General features: G+C 43.9%; 2 protein-coding genes across 2 annotated transcripts in view; one reads left to right on the top strand and one right to left on the bottom strand.

Annotated features, from left to right (window-relative positions):
• Ints8 (integrator complex subunit 8) overlaps positions 1-21,161 on the bottom strand; it is a 439,588-nt gene that overhangs the window by 115,069 nt on the left and 303,358 nt on the right. The gene's annotated exons all lie outside the window — the stretch shown is intronic.
• Cfap418 (cilia and flagella associated protein 418) lies at positions 1,502-16,500 on the top strand. The gene is made up of 6 exons (XM_051199311.1): positions 1,502-1,583; positions 1,693-1,910; positions 3,891-3,958; positions 4,501-4,566; positions 10,620-10,715; positions 14,957-16,500. Exons 1-6 carry the CDS (start codon positions 1,502-1,504, stop codon positions 15,108-15,110), a joined length of 684 nt encoding a protein of 227 aa, XP_051055268.1. The 3' UTR covers positions 15,111-16,500.

The raw sequence follows: 21,161 nt of genomic DNA, 5'->3' as shown, positions 1-21,161 counted from the left end.
TGGAACCAGTATTTATCCCTAGTGCATGGACTTCGGGAGCCCATTCCCTATGGAGGAATACTCTCAGCCTAGATACATGGGGGAGGGCCTAGGTCCTGCCCCAAATGATGTAAAAGATTTTGATGATCCCCATGAAAGGCCTCACCATCCCTGTGGAGTAGATGGAGGGGGGGTTGGTAGGGGAATTGGAAGAATGGGAGGGAGGGAATACTGGGATTGATATGTAAAATAAGATTGTTTCTAAATTAAATAAAAATTTATATTAAAAAAAAAAGACATGTTTCAATAGGGACATTATCTAAAGTTCAGAGACATGAAGTTACTTCAACTAGGTCAGTATCACTAGACCAGTGAAGATTTGTAATGGCCAGAGTTCTTTTGGTTATCACAACTGGAAAAGAAGTATACTATAAACATCTAATAGGTAGATAGGGACCCTGTTAAACAGCCAAGAATGTCTAGTAACGCCCCCTCTTAACATACAGGAGTTATCTGACCCCAGATTCCAGTAGTTCTAAGATTGAGGCAGCCATGTGAATTACAGATACTAAATCAAATGATGGACTAGGCTACCCCACTTGTGAGTAAGAAAGAATGGTAGCTTCAGGGGAATTTTTAGAGTGATTAGAGTTTGCTGCTGTTGTTACTTGCTTAGAATAACAAGTCTTCAGCATACTTCTAAAGCAAAGGAAAATGCTGTGAAAGACAGGATGGATAAAAGTGAGAACAGGAACAGCTAACAAAGCAAAGCCTGTAAATAATAGTATCAACCATTTGGCACAAGGGACACATTCCTAGTGTTAAGTTTCAAAGTAAATACATTTCTAAAGAATTTGAATCAAAAAAATAATCTAAAACAAGTCATAAAATGGCCCAATGAACTTCTGAAGTTGATTAACAGTGTCTACACTATAAAAGCTGTAAACAGTTGTCTCGGAGGATGTAGGTATGTGAGCTGCCCTTTGTCTTCACAAGCTGCTGGATCTCTCAGTGCCTTTTCCTCGCCTAACAATAGAAGGAATGAAAGCCTTAGGACACTGTCTGCCTGACAGTTGGTAAATGTTCACCTTTTGGGGGTGGTAGCTGGACGTTAGGACCCAGGAGTGCCCATGCTAAACAGGTACTCTACCAGTGTGCTGTATCCCCAGCAGTAGTTTGTCCTAATCATCCACTGGTGGCTTCCCTTGAAGAATGTGGTTTGTTGGGCTATTCTGACACATAGTGGTGGTTCTTTGGCTTTTATTATGTATACAGTGTTCTGCCTGCATGCATGTATCCCTATTACAGATAGTTGTAAGCCACCATGTGGTTGCTGGGAATTGAACTCAGGACCTCAGTGCTCTTAAACACTGAGCCATCACTCCAGGCCCCCCATAATCTTAGATATCTTAAGTGCACAATAGTAAGATACATGTATGAATTTGTACCAATAAACTATATCTCAACAAACAGCTTATTTCTGTGTGTTTGGTTGAAGTATGTTATTGACACAAGGTTGGCCATGTCAAGGATCCTAGTGCCTCGGACCCACAGTAATGGCACAGCCTTCCCGATCAAGCTTGTTGACAAACGGTTGGCCTTTGGTTAGAACCAGTGCACACAGAGACTATCCAAAGCAGCCTCCTCCTTCCTCTTCATACTGTTTGTAATAAGCACTGAGTTTCCCACATTGCTGTTGGTGTGCTCCATCAGAGTGCACAATCCACCGGATCCCAGGCGTTCTGTGTGGGGGTCTGTCATTTCTTTCTCCCCTGTGGCATTTAAACTGTTGGAGTCATCTGTGTGGGAGGGTTTATTATGTGTGTGCCTGTTTTCTTTGCAGATCAACAGAAACATGTGAAAAAGAAGATGACCTTGACAGTCTTATTAATGAGATATTTGAGGAGCCTAACTTTGATAACAAGTCTTTTGTAAGTCATGTTATAAGTGTACAGTAATTCTGTCATTATTTAAGGTGCTTAGAGTAGCCTCAGAAGTTTAAGGCACAGTAGCCACCTGACGTAATCCTTCGACCTCCACTTTAAAGAGTGTACAGAGTAAAATATTAGAAACTGTGTGTGTGTCTCTGTTAATGTCTCAGCAAGAGTGAGAAATGGGAAAAGTTGAAGTGGACAAGTCAACCACAGATCAAGTAGACCCTTAGATTTCTAAAAGGCCCAAAGCAGTTAGCTTTCAGGATAGGAACGTTTTTAGTGTCTAAATTCAATGACATTACTGTTATTCCCCAAACCAGTGGATTTCACTACACTGTAAATATTTTAATGTTTTAAATGCTTATCTGTTTTAACTTTTAAAAAGTTCAAAAAGTAACCGCCACCTGTACACCACTATGTGAGGAACTCATTGTCATATCTACCCATTCTACACATGTGGACACTTTTCTATATTCTCTGGACTTTTTAAAATTAGCTGACCCCTCTCAATTGGCGTACGGAGTGACAGGTTTCCACATGCCGTTTTCATACACTGTTTTGGTTAAGCCTCCCTTCTCCTTCTTCTTCGCTCCTCACCCCCACTAGCACCTGTAAAATCCGCCTTCTGTCTTTATGTCACCCGTGTTCTAATGTCCCCTCCATTAAGGCATCCCCCAGACAGTGGCCCTTCCCTTCTCCTCTGGCTTCTACACACACTCCGAGTGATTTTATTGTGACTCCAAGTGAATTAACAGTGTCTCACTAGTTAGCCCATATGCCAGCGTGCTCAGCTGGGCTTTTTAAAGATAAATTTTAAAATATAATATAGACCTCTGCAAATCATACTGTACTGCCTTCCTTCCCAAATAGAACCACTATCCTTTTCGTTCACACATAGGTTTAAATGTCTTAAGGATAGTAAGTGTGGTACCTATATAAATTTGTACCAATAAACTATCTTTGTCTTAACAAACTAGCTTATTTCTGTGGGTTTGGTTAAGTCCCAAGTGAATGTGAATTTCTATATTGGTTTTGTTTTTTATTTTCATTTTTCTGCTCCTCACCCCATCTTCTGCTGTCTCACTGCATTTTTTAAACTGCTCTTGGACCCCAAAGCAACAACAAATGTTAGTGTGCCAGCTTAGCGAGGTAGTTGTGATCCTGCATTGTACAGGAAACATGCTTCCCAGATGAAAAGATACTCCTGTGCACGGTTGAAGTTTTACAGATGCAGCACAATATTTTCCTGTTTAACATCAAATAAAAATTGAGAGAGACGGTAAAGTGAAATAGTTTTGCCCTTAAGTAAGCTTCCTCGGCCACTGAGTGAAATGAAGGTATGTCTGCAAAGCTTTAGATGCCTTTTCCCTGTCTTGCTTCCTCTTGCTGGCGGTGGTCCTAGGATGTGGATGGTTTATGATGTTCGCTACTTGGTACCAGTTAACACTTAATAAATGCTCACTAATGACGGTAGTGTTGCTAGAACATAAGGAACTACTGTGTGGCTGTGACTAGGTAGCTCTCATTTTCCGTGGCCATATATTGTTTGATGCCATTACGTTTGGTCAAAATGAATAACCCTGAGGTTGTACAGGAGCTTACTTTTAGTTGAGATCAGTACCGTTCAGAGCGTCAAAAGTGGGGCTGGGATTTTCCCCCTCCTCGATTGAATTTTTCCAGAATGAAGTTTTAAGTAGCAGGCCCTTTATATTAAATCATTGAACCCTGGTATTAACTGAAGAGGTATAAAATGACTATATCTTAGCCTGCATAACAGCAGTAGATCTGTTTCTTGGGCCAAAAACATTTTACTTTGCAAATTCTCCAGGGAGCTCTCCTTCCCGCTTACCTTTAAAAAGTCTTGAGCACTGGTTTTGGGTATCTAGAAAGGATACCACCAAAATGTTTTATTTACATCATTTTAAAATGTTGTTGTTCTCTAAACCTTTGGTCTTTTATTTTTGTTTTGTTTTTTAGCAAAAATTGAAATCCAAATCTTCAAGTAACACATCTGTCGGAGTTTCCATTCAAGGCCTCAGTAAGAGGTAAGCTGAGATGGCTTTGGTGAATTCTGGGCTGAGTGAGCAGAGGCCTTGAGGATAGGCTGGTAGACTGTTACCATTTCAACAACAGTGCCATTGAAGAACAAGGCACCGGTTGGCCTTAAACAAAAGACCACTAGCAATATCTGGAGTGTGTTTAGGATCTATGACCCCTTTAGTGTAAAGGAAATTAAATAGGAGATTATTGCTATTGTAAATAATTTTCTGCTGTGTTTAAAAAAATAGTGTTAATGTTTCTTAGAATTAATGTTCTGTAACATGCTTTAGTATTTACTTTTATTCCTTACATTATTGGCACACATTTTTTTGTGTGACACATTTTAACTCCTTGAATGCTTTTGGAGGCAGGTTATATCTTATAGAGAATGATCATGTAGTAAATATCTCCTCCTTGAAATAGTTGGCCTGCTAGAGGAAAGCATATAATATGATAACAAGAACATGGACTCGGTGAGACCAAACTAACTTCTCGTGTTTCTTTTCTGTTGTAATTTCATTTCTCTCCATCTGCTGGACACATGTAGCTGTAGCCCAGTGTATCTCAGTGGGAGCACCATTCCATGTGGGATTGGAACACACACCTCACAGAGGTAGGATGTGGGAAAGGTAGTCTGCTTCCTTGCTGGGATGCCCTTTGTTAGAGTACAGGTCTTACTGCCTTGGCATCAGTCTGCTTTACTATAAGAGCCGCGTATTGTACTGAGCAGTCTAAGGACACTTCACTGACTCATTTAATGTTCTTGGGAAGTAACTATTGAAGGCTGAGTTGTGCAGGTGGCACATGCCTGTAATCCCAGCATGTGGAGTCTGGGGCTGGATGATTGCTATAAATTACAAATTCAAGGCCAAGCCAGCCTGAGCCAACATAACAAGACCTAGATTAACAAAGAAGGTTGCAGTGTTGGGTTGCAGTTCATTGTATGGGAGCCCTTTTCTGAGTCCCGCCCAGGCTCTTACAGAGCACCAGGAGAGTGCAAATGTGCTGTCTTCTAAGTCATAGAAAGTGGCTCGTGTGGATGAAGTGATTGAGCTATCCAGCGGTGCGGTGCCTTTGGCCTCACTGATTTGGCCAGAAGACATGAGAAGCTAAAGGTCTTTGTTAACCAGAGTTCTCAAGCTTGACGTTACATGTTTCTGCTTGTCTCTCCCACCCCTGCAAGACCCTACTGTCTCATTTAGTTCTCTTTTAGCCTTAGAATCAAGGTGGCACTCACTTCAGGTACATTCTATCTCTGTTTTCACAGGTTGGGAGAAAGCTGACTGTAAGCAAACCTATGTTCTGGTTTTGGTAGAGGCCCACCTACCTATATATGTGTTCTGCCTGCATGTATGCCTACAGGCCAGGAGAGGGCATGAGATCCCATTACAAATGCTTGTAAGCCACCATGTGGGTGCTGGGAATTGAACTCAGGACCTTTGGAAGAGCAGACAGTGCTCTTAACCTCTGAGCCATCTCTCCAGTCCCCTAGTTGTTTCTAAAATAATTCATTTTTGTTTATTTTTAAGAAGAAAGGACTATTACTACATATTGAGCAGACTTCTGAAAGGTTATTATATAATAGAAGCATGGATTGGGGTGAATTTTAGGAGCCCAGAACGGAGAGGCCATAGGACCAAAGTAAAGTTGGGAGCCTGGGAAGCTGCCTGCTGGACAGAAAAACTGATTTTCAGAGCTACGACATCTCTAAGGCGACTTTTGTCAGGTTACCAGGAACCACAGCAGCAGTTTCTGCTGTCACCCACTTCCAGCTTCTCTCACCTCATCACACCCAGCTTTCCCAGAGCAGAGGACCCTGCTGAAACACCTGGTCTCTTCCCCTGAGCTCACCGTGTCCTCTCGAAGGTGCTGGTCTTCCTCTTCTCTCCCGTCTCTTCCCTGAGTAAACCCTGACGTAGGTGCAGTTTGTACTGGAACACTTGTCTTTCCCCTCTTAAATCTCCTACCCCTGAGTATCTTAGCATCTGTTCCCTGTGGAGAATGGTGCTCCTTCCTAACACATGTCCCCTCTTGTCCTCTGCGCTTTATTCACATACTACAGATTCACTTTCTTACTCCATTTTAATTTCTCTTTTGTTGTTTGTTTCTTCTTTTAAATGTCGGAGTGCACACCCAAAGCCTTGGGCTCGTTGACCAGTAAAGGAGCAGGTAAAGATCCTGGAAGAAAGGGTCAGCGTCGCTGTGTCACCATGACACTCGACCACCAACCCTCAAGAAAGAATAGTAGCTTCTAGAGCCTCACGCAGTAGCCTCGCCTTTAAAAAGCAAACATACTTTTTGCAGATATCGTGAGACCTTATATGGCAGGACAAGAGGAAAAGTCCCCGATTGCTAGATGATCAAAGCAGAAAGGGGTTCCAGGAAAAGAGGCACCCAGGCTGCAGCCACCACCGTCTAGGAAAAAAGAGAAAGGAAGCTGTGGCCTGGGCATGACTGACTGGAGGGGAAAGACGTCAAATTTTAGATGTAGAGTATAGAATTGATAGAATTTGAAGAATAAATGCCCATGGCACATAGAAAGTTACTGACAATTTATGGAGAGCCAGCTGAGTGGCTCAGTGGATGAAAATGCATGGAGCTGAGATCCTGACCTAAGTTAGATTCCCCAAAACCCACATGGTAGAAGGATAGAGCCAGCTCTGGCGTCCACACATACAGACATGAATGAATGAATGAATGAATGAATGAATGAATGAATGAATGAATGAATGAGGGAGGGAGGGAGGGAGGGAGGGAGGGAGGGAGGAAGGAAGGAAGGAAGGAAGGAAGGAAGGAAGGAAGGAAGACAGACTTCTAGATAGCCTAGCTGACTGGCTCATGCATATAACCCCAGCACTTGAGAGTGTGAGGCAGGAGGCTTGCCACAAGTTTGAAAGCAGCCTGGACTATAGAGTAAAACCAGGCCAGCCATAGGTACACAGCAAAATCCTGTTTCTCCACCCAGCCCTGAAAAAAAATAGGCTCCCAGGTAATATGTCCAGCATCAGTGGGTGCATTGTAACAAAACAAGGGCTCTTCGCTGCTTTCACTGTTATACTGTTGCTTTGGTTTGTTTGTTTGTTTGTTTGTTTTCATGTGCGGTGTCTTGTGGCCCAGACTATACCTCTCAAGCACTAAGATTATAGGCATGTGATACCATACCTAGCCAGCCAATATTATTTTGAAACTTTCTAAGTATCAAGACTTTCTAGCCCTTTGTGGTACATCTGATGGGATTTAACTAAGAACTACAGAGTCTGGGCAGTTATGTGGGAGAACTATATTTTGAGTATTCCTACTGTAAACATCCATAACATGGTCAGTTCTGCTTTCCCGTTGGATAAACATATAAATACCCTTCCTTAGTATAGTCCCTCCATATTTTACAGGGGAAAAACTTAGTTTATTCTCCATTGAAGTCATGATTTCATATTATTTTATGCTAACAGATATTTGACTTACAATGACTCCAATGTGGCTAACATATTCAGTATTAGCTGTATTTCAATTTTAATTTTTTTAATGTGTTCCAAAACTAGCAGTATGTAGTGTACTGGGGCAGGATACAGTTCTGAAAGAAATATTCATAGGTCCCAAAACTAAGTACTAACGTTTATGTCAAGGTCATAAAGAACGTCAGTTGTGTTGTGCCTATTTATTTTACTCATTTGATTCCTGGGTTAGGCCCCAATGCAGGGACAATGTGGACTGTTTTAAAGTGTGAACATGCAAGCCTCTGCCCAGTTGGGGGAATAGTAGTGGGAACATAGTCGTTCAATGTGGACTGTTTTAAAGTGTGAACATGCAAGCCTCTGCCCAGTTGGGGGAATAGTAGTGGGAACATGGTCGTTAGCAAGTGGCGTAGACAAGACTGGACTGGACTGGGCACCCTTGCCTTTCCTTCCTGTCTTTCTTTGGTTTGTTTGTTTTTGTTTGCTTGTGCTTTTTCGAGACAGGATTTCTCTGTGTAGCCATGGCTGTCCTAGAGCTCACTGTGTAGACCAGGGCTGGCCCTGAACTCAGGGATCCACCTGCCTCTGCCTCCAAGTGCTGGGATTAAAGGTGGGCTCCATCACGTCTAGGCTGAGGCATCCTTTTCAAGCTTAGCAAGTTCTCTGTTAATGTGTTTGTGAATTACTTGCAAGGCTGGATTATCCCGCTGGCTGGCACTAGTTATGGTCTAACGGTGCATCATAGCAGCAGAATGACTTCTTAGCTGCAAGTTGGCTGTAGTTTTCTTATCAGACGGTCTTTGTAAGAAAACATAGTAGTGTGAATAAACTTGATAAAATACTAAGTTTTAAATTAAATTTATATAACATAGTGGTTGAGATTTTACACACAAAATGTCATGAAAATGTAAATTATGGTTCCCACAATAGCAATAATTCAGCCAAATTGCACATATGTATTAAGGCATTAAAGTTAACACTCTGTTGTGAGCATGTAATAAACTACATCTGCATAAGAACACAAGTTATGGGAGCCTTGGGAACCATCATTTGTATTCCCTGACTTACATTCAGAACCCGATTCAAGTGTTAAAAATGCAACTGGATTGCATTGCCATAGGAAGTGACTCGCGGCAGCAACCACTAACTTTAAAAGGAGTGGCTTAGGAAACAAATGTTTAGCTGTAATTAATACTCTTAAAAATATTAAGCTTAAACTGGAGGCCTGGGGGAGTGGAAGAAGGTAAGAGAGTAGAGGGGGAACCAGCATGAGACAGAACTAGGCCCCCTGAACGTGGGTGTCAGTTGGAGAGCTTGGACAATCTATGAGGCCTCTGGCAGTAAACCAGTATGTAACCCTAGTGCAGGAATTGGCTTTTTGGAGCCCATTCCCTATGGAGAGAAACCTTGCTTAGCCCAGATTCAGGGGGAGGGTCCTTGGTCCTGCCCCAAATGATGAGACAGACTTTGTTGATTCCCCATGGGAGGCCTCACCCTCCCTGAGGAGTTGATGGGGGGGGGGGGTTGGTGGTGGGAGAATGGGAGGGAGCGGGAACTGGGATTAGTGTGCAAAATAAGATTGTTTAAAGAAATATATTAAGCATTAATTCTCGAGGGAACTTTGAGATCAGAAGTTTCCTAGTATTATTCCAGTTTTGAAGTTACACATCTGAAGTTTGAGACTGTTCATGCAGTCCAAGCTGGCCTTGAACTCACCATGTAGCCTCTGATGATCCCCCTGCCTCCATCTTAAAAGTATTGTGGTTACAAACATGTGCCACCTTGCCTAGCCTGTATCTTAATTTTAAAAGGAAAAAAAAAATCTAATAATTGGTTTGTTTTATTTGTTACAGAACTATTACTGAAAACAGTATACTAGTAAAATATTTTGAAACAACACACTATCGAAAAGAACAAAAGCAAAATTGGAAAATATATAAAGAAAAATTGAGTCACAAAGAAATTCCTTGACTAAAGCACTTTGTACTCTGAGCCAATGTCAGTTCTGCCCACTAGTCACACGGAAATTATGTTGCTAGTTTTTTCACTTTGTTGTCACTTGTAAGTACTTTATATAAGATAATTGTTTTGTAAAGTTTTCTGCACTATTACTGTGTATGTGCTCACTGCTCATACTTGTGCATGTGCGCTCTCTCTCTCTCTCCCCCTCCCTGTGTGTGTCTTAACAATTCATCAACTTCTACTATTTATTAAATGTATCCATTAAATTTGTTTATTAAATATTTCACATAATGGAGAAAATTTCTGTTTCTGTTGCTGCAGCAACAATTCCTAATTCTTTTTAACCTTGCTAGGTATATAGATATAGATATAGAATAGATATATTATCACTTTCCTTGCAGTTACCATATAACACATAATGCCTCCACTACATAGTCCCTACAGGGACTTGCCTGTCATTCATCTTTTTACACAGTCACTGAGTGCCTCTCTGTTGCCCTTGCTCTCCAACATAATCATAGTCTCGCTCTTCATGCATCTTTGCCATCAGTATACAAGCGGGATCCTTTTCTCCCTCAAATAACCTCAGTAGTTTTTAAAGAAAATGCTCTGGTACATTGTAACTGAGGCCAGTTCAGGCTGCCCCCATCTCATTCCAAGCACCTTTCCTCTTCTAACACACTAAAAGCTCATTTGCAGTGAATACTGTCTAGTTCACCTACCATGTGTAATGAGAAAATGAGAGCCCTGATGCCAGACACTTTGGAAACAGACAGGTGCTGGTTCCAGAAGTGGCAGTTTATGGAAGACAGTTTCATTTCAGGGTAGCAATTCACATTCTTTGATATGCCAATCCACTCTTCGCTTTGTGTTCATATTATACCCATTTGTATGTGTATGTATGCAGGTATTATGCAAAATCTTTATCAGATAGATGGGAAAATTAACCTGGAAGCTTCTTTTTTTCAAGAGAGGGTCTTGCTGTGTAGTGTAGTCCTGGCTGGCTTAGAATTCACTATATAAAGACCAGGCTGGCTTTGAACTCACAGTGCTAGGATATCTCCCCATGCTGGGATTAAAGGAGTGCACCACCACATCCAGCCAGAAAGCTTAAACATATACACAGTCCTTTAATACAAACAATTACAATCATTAATCCATGCTTTCCTGTTTCCTATTCAGTTATCTGAGCCTGTATTTTCCTATTTAAACATAGCAATCATCTTTAATGCATTTGTCTCTCTCTGACCAGAGCATGTGACCGACTGCGTTGTCTAGCCTGTGACTTCCGGATAGTGAGCTACGATGACTATGTGTGGGACAAGTCATGTGATTACCTGTTCTTCAGGTATGTTTCTGCAGGATGTTCGCTCTTGGTCTTAGTTAGGGTTTTGTTGCTATGAAGAGACACCATGACCACAGCAACTCTTGTAAGGAAAATATTTCATTGAGAGGGCTGGCTTACAGTTTCAGAATTTCAGTCCCTTATCATCACCATGATGGGGAGCATGGTGACGTGCAGGCAGTCATGGTGCTGGATAAACGGTCAAGTGTCCTACATCTTGTAGACAACAGAAAGTCAAACTGACAGTCACACTGAGGGAACCTTGAGCAAAAGAGACTCAAAGCCCACCCCCACGGTGACACACTTCCTCCAACAAGGCCACTCCTCCTAATAGTGCCCCTCCCTTTGAGGCCATCTTTTTTTTTTTTTTTTTCAAACCACCACAGCCTGTGAAAATGTACCAAGGGCTTCTCATGGCTCATTTTTTGTTGCACTGTTGATCTATTCAGCCATGTGCTCTCTGGCACTCCTCCTCACCTAAGCAAGAGCTCCGAGCATGCCATTGTCCTGCCCTGGCTTCTTCTGCTCACAATGTATGCTGGGATTCCTAAACGCCATCTTTAGGAGCCCATGGTCCAACTGCTTTCCAACCTGCCTTCCCACCATGGACCCCACCTCTGCTTAGCTGCATCAGCCCTTGGTACCCTCATTCTTTCCCTCTGCCTTTGCAGGTCCCCTCTCCTGATGCATCCGACCCCATTCTCTGTCCCCAAACCCGCCCTGTCCTTCCAGGTGCAGTACATCATGCGTGAACATATTTCAGAAGTTCCACAGTCCTGACCCAAAAACAGTCTAGTATAGTCCCAAAATCCCAGGCTCAGACCACCTACCCTTAGCTTCAACCCCTTCTACTCTGAGTTGGAAAATTACATTTCAGTCCCCTTTGGGATTTGTTTCTTTGTTTGTTTGCTTCTTGCTTGCTTTGTTTGGTTTGGGTTTTCGCTATTTACTGTCTTCGGGTTAATCTAACAAGTAATTCTAAGTCACCAACATGGGCATGAATTTTATAAGACTAGCATAGGATAATAAAGTGTGCAACATCAACACAGGCACAGAGTGAGTTTGTCAGGGATTGACTTGGTTCATGAGAAATGTACAGCGCCTCAGTCTTCCAGGATGGCAGACGTGGAGATACACCCTGGAAACTGAGGCAGGAGGTCAGTGAGTTCCAGATCAGACCTATTCACAAAAGAAAAGACGAGACACCAGTCGATTTACTCCAGAAAGTAGTTTACCTAAAATAGTGATTACTGAATTATTATAGTGTTATAACTGAATTGGTGGCTGTTGCATAAATCAGTGACAAATACAGTCTTTACCCTCGAGATACGAGAGTATTTTAGAAAACAAGAGAATGAAGCAACTAGACAATATGGTCATGTCAACCGTGGTTCAGGTCACCACGCATCTGCTCCCTCTAACTCCTTAGCATCTCTGACAATGGACATTCTTCAGCACCGAGTTGGGCCACTCTTAGGACGAGCACCCAGTTCCTGCTGTGCAGAAGCACACAGTTCTGAGAGGGAGGGGACACGGTGTGGAGGACATGGTACTAAGTGTGACAGTAGAGCCAGAGAACGGGGGTGACAGGCACACCTCAGCATGAACCGGGAGGCCTCGTTTATTAGTGGTTGGGTTTGAATCAGACTTCGTGCATGCTGGGCAAGCACTCTGTGAACTGAGCTATGTCCCCAGCACTTAGGGGATATTTTCAAAGACACAGACAGGGGAAATCGCATGGCATGGTGGGAAGTCAGGAGTGAGTAGTTTAACAAGAGCAAGAGATGGCCAGGGCTGAGGTAGTGTAGAGGAGTTAGCAACAGTAAGGGGATTAGATGTAATCCCTTCAACGGTAGCTCACGGGTCAGAGCTTTCCAGTTAGACAGAGGCCTCGTCAGACTTTGGTTTGGTTTGGTTTGTATTGTGAGACAGGGCCTCACAATGTAGCTCTGGCTGTCCTGGAACTTGCTTAGCAGACCGGGGTGTTTTTGAACTTGTGGCATCGTCCTGTCTGTTTCCTTGGTGCTCGGTTTATAGGGATTCACCACCACACTCCGCTTAAGCTCTTAACCGTTAAAGGGTAATGGGCTGTCACGTAGGGAAAGCAGGCCAGTGGAGAAGGATGACAATCCGTGAAGGGATGTGACTAACAGCAGTAAGGAAGGCAGAAAGGAGCAGATGTACCAGAGACAGCACAGGCAGCATCACAGGACCCGCCTGCCAGGCCTGTCTTGGTTCAGATGGACTGTATAGTGTCCTGTAAAGGAAGAAGCCAAACGTAAACATTGGGTTGCAGGTCCTGTTGAAACTGTCTCTGAAGGTCAGCTGAGGCATCCGTTTGGACATGGTGGTCCTAGAGGGCCGCCTGGAAGAAGCCAGTGCAGAATTGGGGGCTGGTCTGTTCAGGGGTTTTGAGGCTGATGTGGTAAAGGGAGGGATGTCTGTTAAGGAAGCAGTGAGGTCTTGAATACTGATGGAAAAAGAGTCTGTGTCGGAAAAGGAGGACCTCCTCCTCCGTGTCAGAGGGGGCAGTAACACACTTGGTAGGGAGGGTAGGGAGATGCCACCTCTGCTGTTCCCATCTTTAGAATTAGGATGTGATCTGATGAAGCTAAGGGTAGCAGAGAGTGGATAGAACACAGGAAGACGGGGCGGGGCCTCGGGGCTCCACAGAGCGAGCTAGCCTCTGTTTCACTGTGTCAGCTGCGCGCCTGTTGCGGTGGCAGTGTGCAGCAGCTGCGCGCCTGTTGCGGTGGCGCTGTGCAGCAGCTGCGCGCCTGTTGCGGTGGCGCTGTGCAGCAGCTGCGCGCCTGTTGCGGTGGCGCTGTGCAGCAGCTGCGCGCCTGTTGCGGTGGCGCTGTGCAGCAGCTGCGCGCCTGTTGCGGTGGCACTGTGCAGCAGCTGCGCGCCTGTTGCGGTGGCGCTGTGCAGCAGCTGCGCGCCTGTTGCGGTGGCAGTGTGCAGCAGCTGCGCGCCTGTTGCGGTGGCAGTGTGCAGCAGCTGCGCGCCTGTTGCGGTGGCAGTGTGCAGCAGCTGCGCGCCTGTTGCGGTGGCGCTGTGCAGCAGCTGCGCGCCTGTTGCGGTGGCGCTGTGCAGCAGCTGCGCGCCTGTTGCGGTGGCGCTGTGCAGCAGCTGCGCGCCTGTTGCGGTGGAGCTGTGCAGCAGCTGCGCGCCTGTTGCGGTGGCAGTGTGCAGCAGCTGCGCGCCTGTTGCGGTGGCGCTGTGCAGCAGCTGCGCGCCTGTTGCGGTGGTGCTGTGCAGCTGCTCCATTGTTATAACCATATGCTCGTTTCATTATGTGTTTGTTTCATTCACTTAGTTTTACTGAGCTTATTTTTCATTCTGATAAATAAAACCAGATTATTCTGTTCTTCCCCTAGTTCTTCATAACCCTAGATAGGTCACTGCTGGTAGGAGTGTCATTTTCCTAAACTCAGACACTTGGCCCAGAAAGTCTCTAGAGTTTTCTTAGGTTCTGACCTGCTAAACAGTGCCTGAATTTGCACACTGCAGTGGTGAACGTGGTCTGCATTGACCACCAGAGGGCAGTCTGGTAACTGCCCTCTCCCGCAGAGTAAGTAAGGATGTTGACCACCAGGCCTCTTCAGCAAGTACACACTGCATTGTGTCATCTCCCCCAACGTTTTATTTTTAGCTTGACAAAGATATGTTCATAAACGTATTACATGAATTATCATAAAGAGGATAATTGGTTTTCTGTAATAACTAAACTTACACTAACTTCTGTATTCTTAAATACAATCAAAGCCTATGGTTTTCATTTTAATAGTTGTCTTCTGGTTGCTGTGGTTGCTTTTTACATCGTTAACACTTCAGGATAGGCACTTTGGTACTGATATAGCAAATAAGCAGGGGGATAAAGCAAATAAACAAAGGGAAGAAATAACTGAGCTGAGCATAGAGAACTCTCCGGCTCGTTTTCCTTGTCACGGAAGTGTGTTGTAGCTAATGCACCAGAAGCCCACTGCCTTTCTGCCACTTGCCTTAGGCCTCTATGGCATGGGTGAGTGTCTGAGGTAGGGTGAGCCTCCACGCTTCCCGTTCTCTTCCCATTCCTGTCATCTCTAATTCTTCAGACACTCATGTCTAGAAGATTATCATTAACAAGTATGGCTGTCCAAGAAACACAGTCGGAACAGAACACCCAAGCATGGCTTTTCCTTCTTTTGCATCCTAAACACCAAACACGAACGCTGTGCTCAAGCCTGTCTGTTTTGCCACAGAAACAACATGCCGGAATTCCACAGACTAAAAGCAAAGTTGATCCGGAAGGAAGGAGCACGGGCGTACGCCTGCCAGTGCAGCTGGAGAAGTGTGGAAGAGCTGAGGGACCTGCAGGCAGACCATGAGCTCCGCTGGGTGTGTGGCAAACACTGAGAACACCGGCCGCATCTGTGAGCCAGCGCCGCTACCACACGGGTACAGTGCATAGCAGGACATTGCCCTCGGACACAGGCAATGGATTTTATGTGGCCACGCGCCCTTGTGAAGACCAGATGAACTGGGGAGACAGCGTGCTGCGACACCTTGACATTGTTCCTTTTGACCTGGACATTTTACTTAGTAGGTTAAAAAATGTCCGAATGTGCTAGCCTGTCTCCTGACATTTTACTTAGTAGGTAAAAAATGTCCGAATGTGCTAGCCTGTCTCCTGGTAGGGATTGGAATTGTGGCATTCGTGTAAGTTACAGCCTTTTGGTAGCAACTGTAGCACTGACCGCTGATGCTCTCTGACCCAGTCCTCCTATGGCATTGTAAACAAGCACCCAGCTGCCCAGGGCAGGAGGTCATTGTGTGTGAGCGTTCATGGTTGCTGCTCTGATCCGTGATTATCAGAGACTGTACATTAGACATGAGAAAGATGACCATTGATTAACTGGGGGGTTGTCAAGAGTACAGTACGTCATAAACCCTGCCTTATATGTATCTCATCTTGTCTCACCAACTCAATTCAGTATTATGCACAATAATAATAGTAGTAGTAACGTTACCATTGTTAGCATATTCCCCTCCTTTGCTCATTGAAATATCAAGTTAGTTTTCTATTGGCAAATGTCTATTTATATATAAAAAGAGTTTTGATGTAACTAAAATGACTAAAGTCCTTGTTGGATTTTTCAAGTGTAATCCATAATTTTCAAGTATAATCCATATTCTATAATTCCAGCAACTTTCTCAGGCAGCCTGTGGACTTTCTAGTACTATCCTGTTGACACATCATTTATTGGAGCATAGCTAGCCTGTTGGGCTCCTGCTGATACCACTGAGATGGAGGAACTGTATCATAGTAACATGGTCAAGAAATGCATTATCTCAGCTTCGCTTCCCAATGCCAAAGACATTTCAGGGCCTTTCTAGTCTGCCAAAATTCTACTCTGAGTGCTTACTCCTCAAGTGTCTGTATTATGTGGTTTAAGTGTGTGACACAGGGCACCCTGGAAGGATATAAATCTTAACACAGGTACGATCTGCTTGGTTTTATGTTAGTGTCACCCCAGCCACTGATCACTGAGAGCCTTTTCCTAGCCCGAGCTCTGCTCAGTGGTAGAGCGCGTGAATAGCATATGCCAGGCCCCAAGTTCATCCCCAGCAGCACAAAACAAGGGAAAAGAAGATGGAAAAGCAAGCTTTTCCTGACCATGACATATTTATGCCCTTGTAAACATAATTGCAACAAAAGAAATCTCAAAGTAGCTGATGCTCACATTTTTGTATTAATATTTATTTACAGTTTTTATCTTTTAATAAATCTTTTTACTCCCCAAAATTATATCTCAGTGTAATTATGTAAGAAACATGGAAAGTTTTGATTGATAACATGTACTCCAGAAAACCTAACAGAGCAGCAGCCTGCACATACAACTCAGACTCACGAGGGTTGAGCAGAGCGGTGCACACTTGTAATCCCAGCACCTGAGAAACTGAGGAAAGGGGTTGTGACTATGAAGTAAGGCCTCATCTCAAAAACAAAAAGTGAGAGAGAGCCAGAGAGAGAGGGAGGGGGGAGAGAGCCTGCCAGTTAAGCTGGTTAGCTGTAATGGCAGTGATTTCTTTTCAGTATGTACAATGATTTGAAAATATTTTTGGAGCTGGCTATGGCTACTCAGAAGGCAGTCGCAGGCAGAGCTGTGAATTAGAGGCGATCCTGGTCTATAGATTAAAGTAGGGTGGTATCTTTAGTCTATTTTGCCTCTGGAAGAACAACCATCACTTTTCCTTTTATTTCATTATAAATATCTGGAAAATTGAACATATTACCCATTCTATACAGTCATAGTTGCAATTCTCCAATGTCAAAAATGCCTATGTGTTTCCATGTTTTACTCTAGCTTACTTTGTAAGATTTTAGCACATTTATCCTATGAGCTGAAAGCTATATGCATATTTCAACTATAATCCTAAAATGAAAAGCCTATGGAATTTTCAAGATGTTTTATCTTTGTCAATGTTTTCTCAATATTTATGATCTTCTACCCTTAGCAAGTGCCCATTATGAATCCAGGCAACTTCTTTTTTGAGCTATATTATATTCTCAGATGCTTACCTACCTAGAAGTGAATATATAATAGACTTCTCTGTGTTATTACTTTTAATTTTATAGGAAAGTATTTATCTGGACAGTAATGGGAAATCATTTTGATAGCAGTTTCCAATGATTCAATTTGAGCAAAGAACTTCTTTACCCTGTGGGGGGGAGAACTATGCTACAAGTGAGAGAGAGAGATTCGCTTGTGCAAAAGAGCATGGCATTCATAGGGTAGGCCCAAGCTGAAGAGAAACGACATGCTGATTTCATGACACATAGCCAGATGTCGCTGAGCTTAGCGTTGTCCTTCTCATGGGTCAAGGCTGAAGAAACTAAATTTCAATTACTTTTCTACCTTTTCTTAATTAAAAACCATGTGACATTATGTAGGGTACTATATAAGACCTTGCTTTATAAATGAGGCCTTCAAAAGTATATAGGCTTTAAGCTGGCGTCTCTCCCGCTCCCTTTGTAATCCTTAATGTGTGTAGAGTTGGTCTGGATTAAACAAATATGTGTAAAATAAATGCAGTTACTTGGGGCTAAAAAGACCACAGCTAAGAGCATTGGCTTCTCTCCTCCCAAGGACCCGGGCATCATTCCCAGCACCCACACAGAGGCTTAAAACCTTCTGTAACTCCAGTCCCAGAGGATCTGATGCCCTTTTCTGCCCTCAGGTTCTTAGTCATGCAAGTGCCTGTGAAAGCATCTGTACATATAAGATAAAAGTAAAATAAATACAGTTACTGAGGAGCAAAAGAAATATTGCCCAAGTTCTAACAGAATGTTAAAAACGTTTTTGTAGTCCTGTCAAATGATACCAACTTTTATGAGCTCAATCCTCAGGACCTACACCATAGGAGAGAACCTACTGCTACAAGATGTCCTCTGACCTATACACACACGTGCACATGCACACACACCCACAATGGCAAGTATGCACCCATACACATGTATGCACACACAAACAAATGTAATGTTTTTTAAATGCTGCAAATACATTTTAAAGGTTTAAAAAGGATTGCATAGGATATATACATGTGCATGATAGTTAATGTCCCCTTCCTTTAAGTGCTCTGCAATGACTAAATGACATATTCCAGAACTCTCAACTCTGAGAGTCATGTTCCCACAGAGCTGCCTGAGTTTAGGCTTCGTGCAGACAGTCTATGTGAATGGTGGCCTCTCTCCTGAAAGCTGCTGCTAGGACTAAGTCATAGAATGTGGAAAGTGGCAATGGCAGTGTTTAGTTACAGCATTCGATTTCTGAAGTAAATTCTGTATGCTGAGGTCATACACGGTACATCTTGTTCATCTGTTCATCCCAGCAGACCTGGGACCACGTGTGTGTTTGCTCCTCTGTCTATGGTTTCATCGCTAACGAAGATAAACATGCCCACCTTAACTCTATTTAACTTGTAGCTTTGGGCATTTCTTAGTTTTGAGATGGCCTCACCATGTGACCTGGCTGGCCCTTAACCCTGCCTCTGCCGCTGGAGTGCTCTCATTGAAGGCACACACCACAGCTGGGTGTGGTGCACACCTTTAGTCCCAGCACTGAGCACCTGAGATTCTTTTTTCTATCTCTTGTATTCTGCCGGAGATGAGTGCCTCTAAGATTCCTGTCCAAGTTCCTAAATTTTTATTTCCAGACCTCCCTCAGTTGGGGTTTTCTTTCTGAATCTACTTCCACTTGCTTGTATTGAACTGTTCTATTTGTCCCCTGACATTGCTTGTGTTTTCATAGACTTCTTAAGGGATGTATCAGTTTCTTCTTTAAGTACCGCTATCATATTCATAAAGGGATATGCAGAGCCTGCTGTGGTAGGGTCGCTGGGTTCTACTGGAGACAGATTGTCCTGGCTAGAGTTGATTATGTTTATACACTGGCATCTAGGCATCTGGGTTTGGGAAGATTCTAATTGTGGGTGCTGATATCTGGTCTTGTCTTTGTTGGGTGGTGTTTTCATTCCTAGGTATCTGTTGTCCCCTTTACTTCTTAGGAGAATGTGGTGGCTGTGTGTTGCCTGGTGGAAAATTCTTCTGAAGTCCTACTGGGTATGACCACTGCTTCCCTAGCCCGAGTCTTATTTATGTAGCTCACAAAGACAACAGAAGTTCTAGAGAAATTGATGACAGTTGTAGTATTCAGGAATATTTGAAATCACTCAAATGAATTTTCTAGGTGAGCTCCATCAATCTTAGAAGTTGTCACAACTGCTTAACCTATAATCAGTCAGCTAGGGGGAGCTAGAGAGATGGCTCAGAGGTTGAGAATACTGAATGCTCTTCCAGAGGTTCCGAGTTCAATTCCCAGCAGCCATCTATAATTCTCACAACCATCTGTAATGAGATCTGGTGCCCTCTTCTGGCATGCAGGCAAACGTGCATGCAGCCAGAACACTATATATAATAAATAAACCTTTGGGGGTGGAGACTGAGTCTGCTATGGAATTCTCTGTTTTTTACAATATCCAAAAATCCTTGGAAATCAGTCCCAGCACATTGCTTTTGTTTTACTTTGGTTTTGTTTTGAAGACAGGGGACCACTGTGTAGCCCTGGCTGTGCTGGAACTCACTCTATAGACCAGGCTGGCCTCGAACTCACAGAGATCCGCCTGCCTCTGCCTCCCGAGTGCTGGGATTAAAGGTGTGCGCACATTCTTGAGAGTGTGGCAGTGCTGAGAACCATCAGACAGCCCTGACTGCCCTGCTGCTCACACCGCACTGCGGCATGGTGCACTCCCCCACCCCCAACCCCCCATCCCCACCCCCCGCACACCCCCTCCCCGCTTTCCGTCCTGGGAAATCACGTCAACTCCTTACAGTTTCTTAGTGCCACCAGCTCCCTGGGACACCGAAGCCACTCTGTTCTGAGTTCTTTTGTGAAGAGAGACAGACTTAATGGCTTACATTTTCTTCTAGCTTAAATGACAGGAATGCTGCTTCCTTGCTTTGCAAACACTCAGACACCAGGTAAAGCCTGGTGTGGTCCATCTCTGTCCTTTCAGCACTCAGGAGGCAGAGGCAGGAAGATTCCCTCCGAGTTTAAGGTCAGTCTGCAGAAATGGTTCTGTGGATAAAGGTGCTGGTTACACAAGCCTAAGGACCTGGGTTCAGATCCCTGACGCCCACATAAAAGCCAGCTGCAGCAACACAAATCCGTAACGCCAGCATTCTTGCAGTAAGATGCCTTTAGACTGGGTCAGCAGGAAAACACTGAGAAGCATTTACACCCAATTCACTGTTCCAAATAACAATTCATCGTCAAAAGCAGTGAGGGCAGGAACTCAAACAGGGCAGGAGCCTGGAGACAGGAGCTGATGCAGAGACCATGGAGGGGAGCTGCTTACTGGCTTGCTCATCATGGCTTGCTCAACCTGTCCTCTCACAGAACTCAGGACCACTAGCTCAAAGGTGGCACCACCTGTAATAGGCTGGTCCCTCCCCATCAATCACTAATTAAGAAAATACCCTAGTGCCGGGTGGTGGTAGCAGTAAGTATGCACACACTTAAGACAACTTTCTGCCATTACGCCAAGGAAGATATTCTCCTTTGACATCAACATTTTTGGTCCCACCAAGTTTCATCTGATAGCAGGAGACCCAACATGACCTTTTGAAAGGAGCCATCAAAACACAAGTGGATGTATTTAAATACCTACCATTCTGTGCCAGGTGTACAGCAAGAGAGCCCGGGGCCACTGGTGATCAGGCAGGAGTAGGGCTAGTAAGACAGGCCGTTTCCAAAGCAGTTATAATTGGTCAAACGGGCCAATATCTCTGACTCGGTCATAACCAGACATTGGAATATATAGGCAGATGAAGTGTCACAGTTTCACAACCTAAGGAGACAACTCTGGACATCTTGTGGCTCATCATTGTTCTAATGTGACCAAAAT

The sequence above is a fragment of the Phodopus roborovskii genome, unplaced genomic scaffold (genome assembly GCF_943737965.1).
Source record: "Phodopus roborovskii unplaced genomic scaffold, PHOROB, whole genome shotgun sequence".
NCBI classification, from domain to species: domain Eukaryota; kingdom Metazoa; phylum Chordata; class Mammalia; order Rodentia; family Cricetidae; genus Phodopus; species Phodopus roborovskii.
Note: the sequence above shows the minus strand (reverse complement) of the source record. Positions and strands in the feature narration are given on the sequence as shown.

What these genes read in the sequence shown, in the direction of transcription:
- Cfap418 (XM_051199311.1), top strand. Translation starts at nt 1,502, where the DNA reads ATGTCAAGGATCCTAGTGCCTCGGACCCACAGTAATGGCACAGCCTTC. An exon ending in TGACAAACGGTTGGCCTTTG is followed by an intron (nt 1,584 to 1,692) that starts GTTAGAACCAGT and finishes GTGCTCCATCAG; the next exon opens with AGTGCACAATCCACCGGATC. An exon ending in ACTTTGATAACAAGTCTTTT is followed by an intron (nt 1,911 to 3,890) that starts GTAAGTCATGTT and finishes TTTGTTTTTTAG; the next exon opens with CAAAAATTGAAATCCAAATC.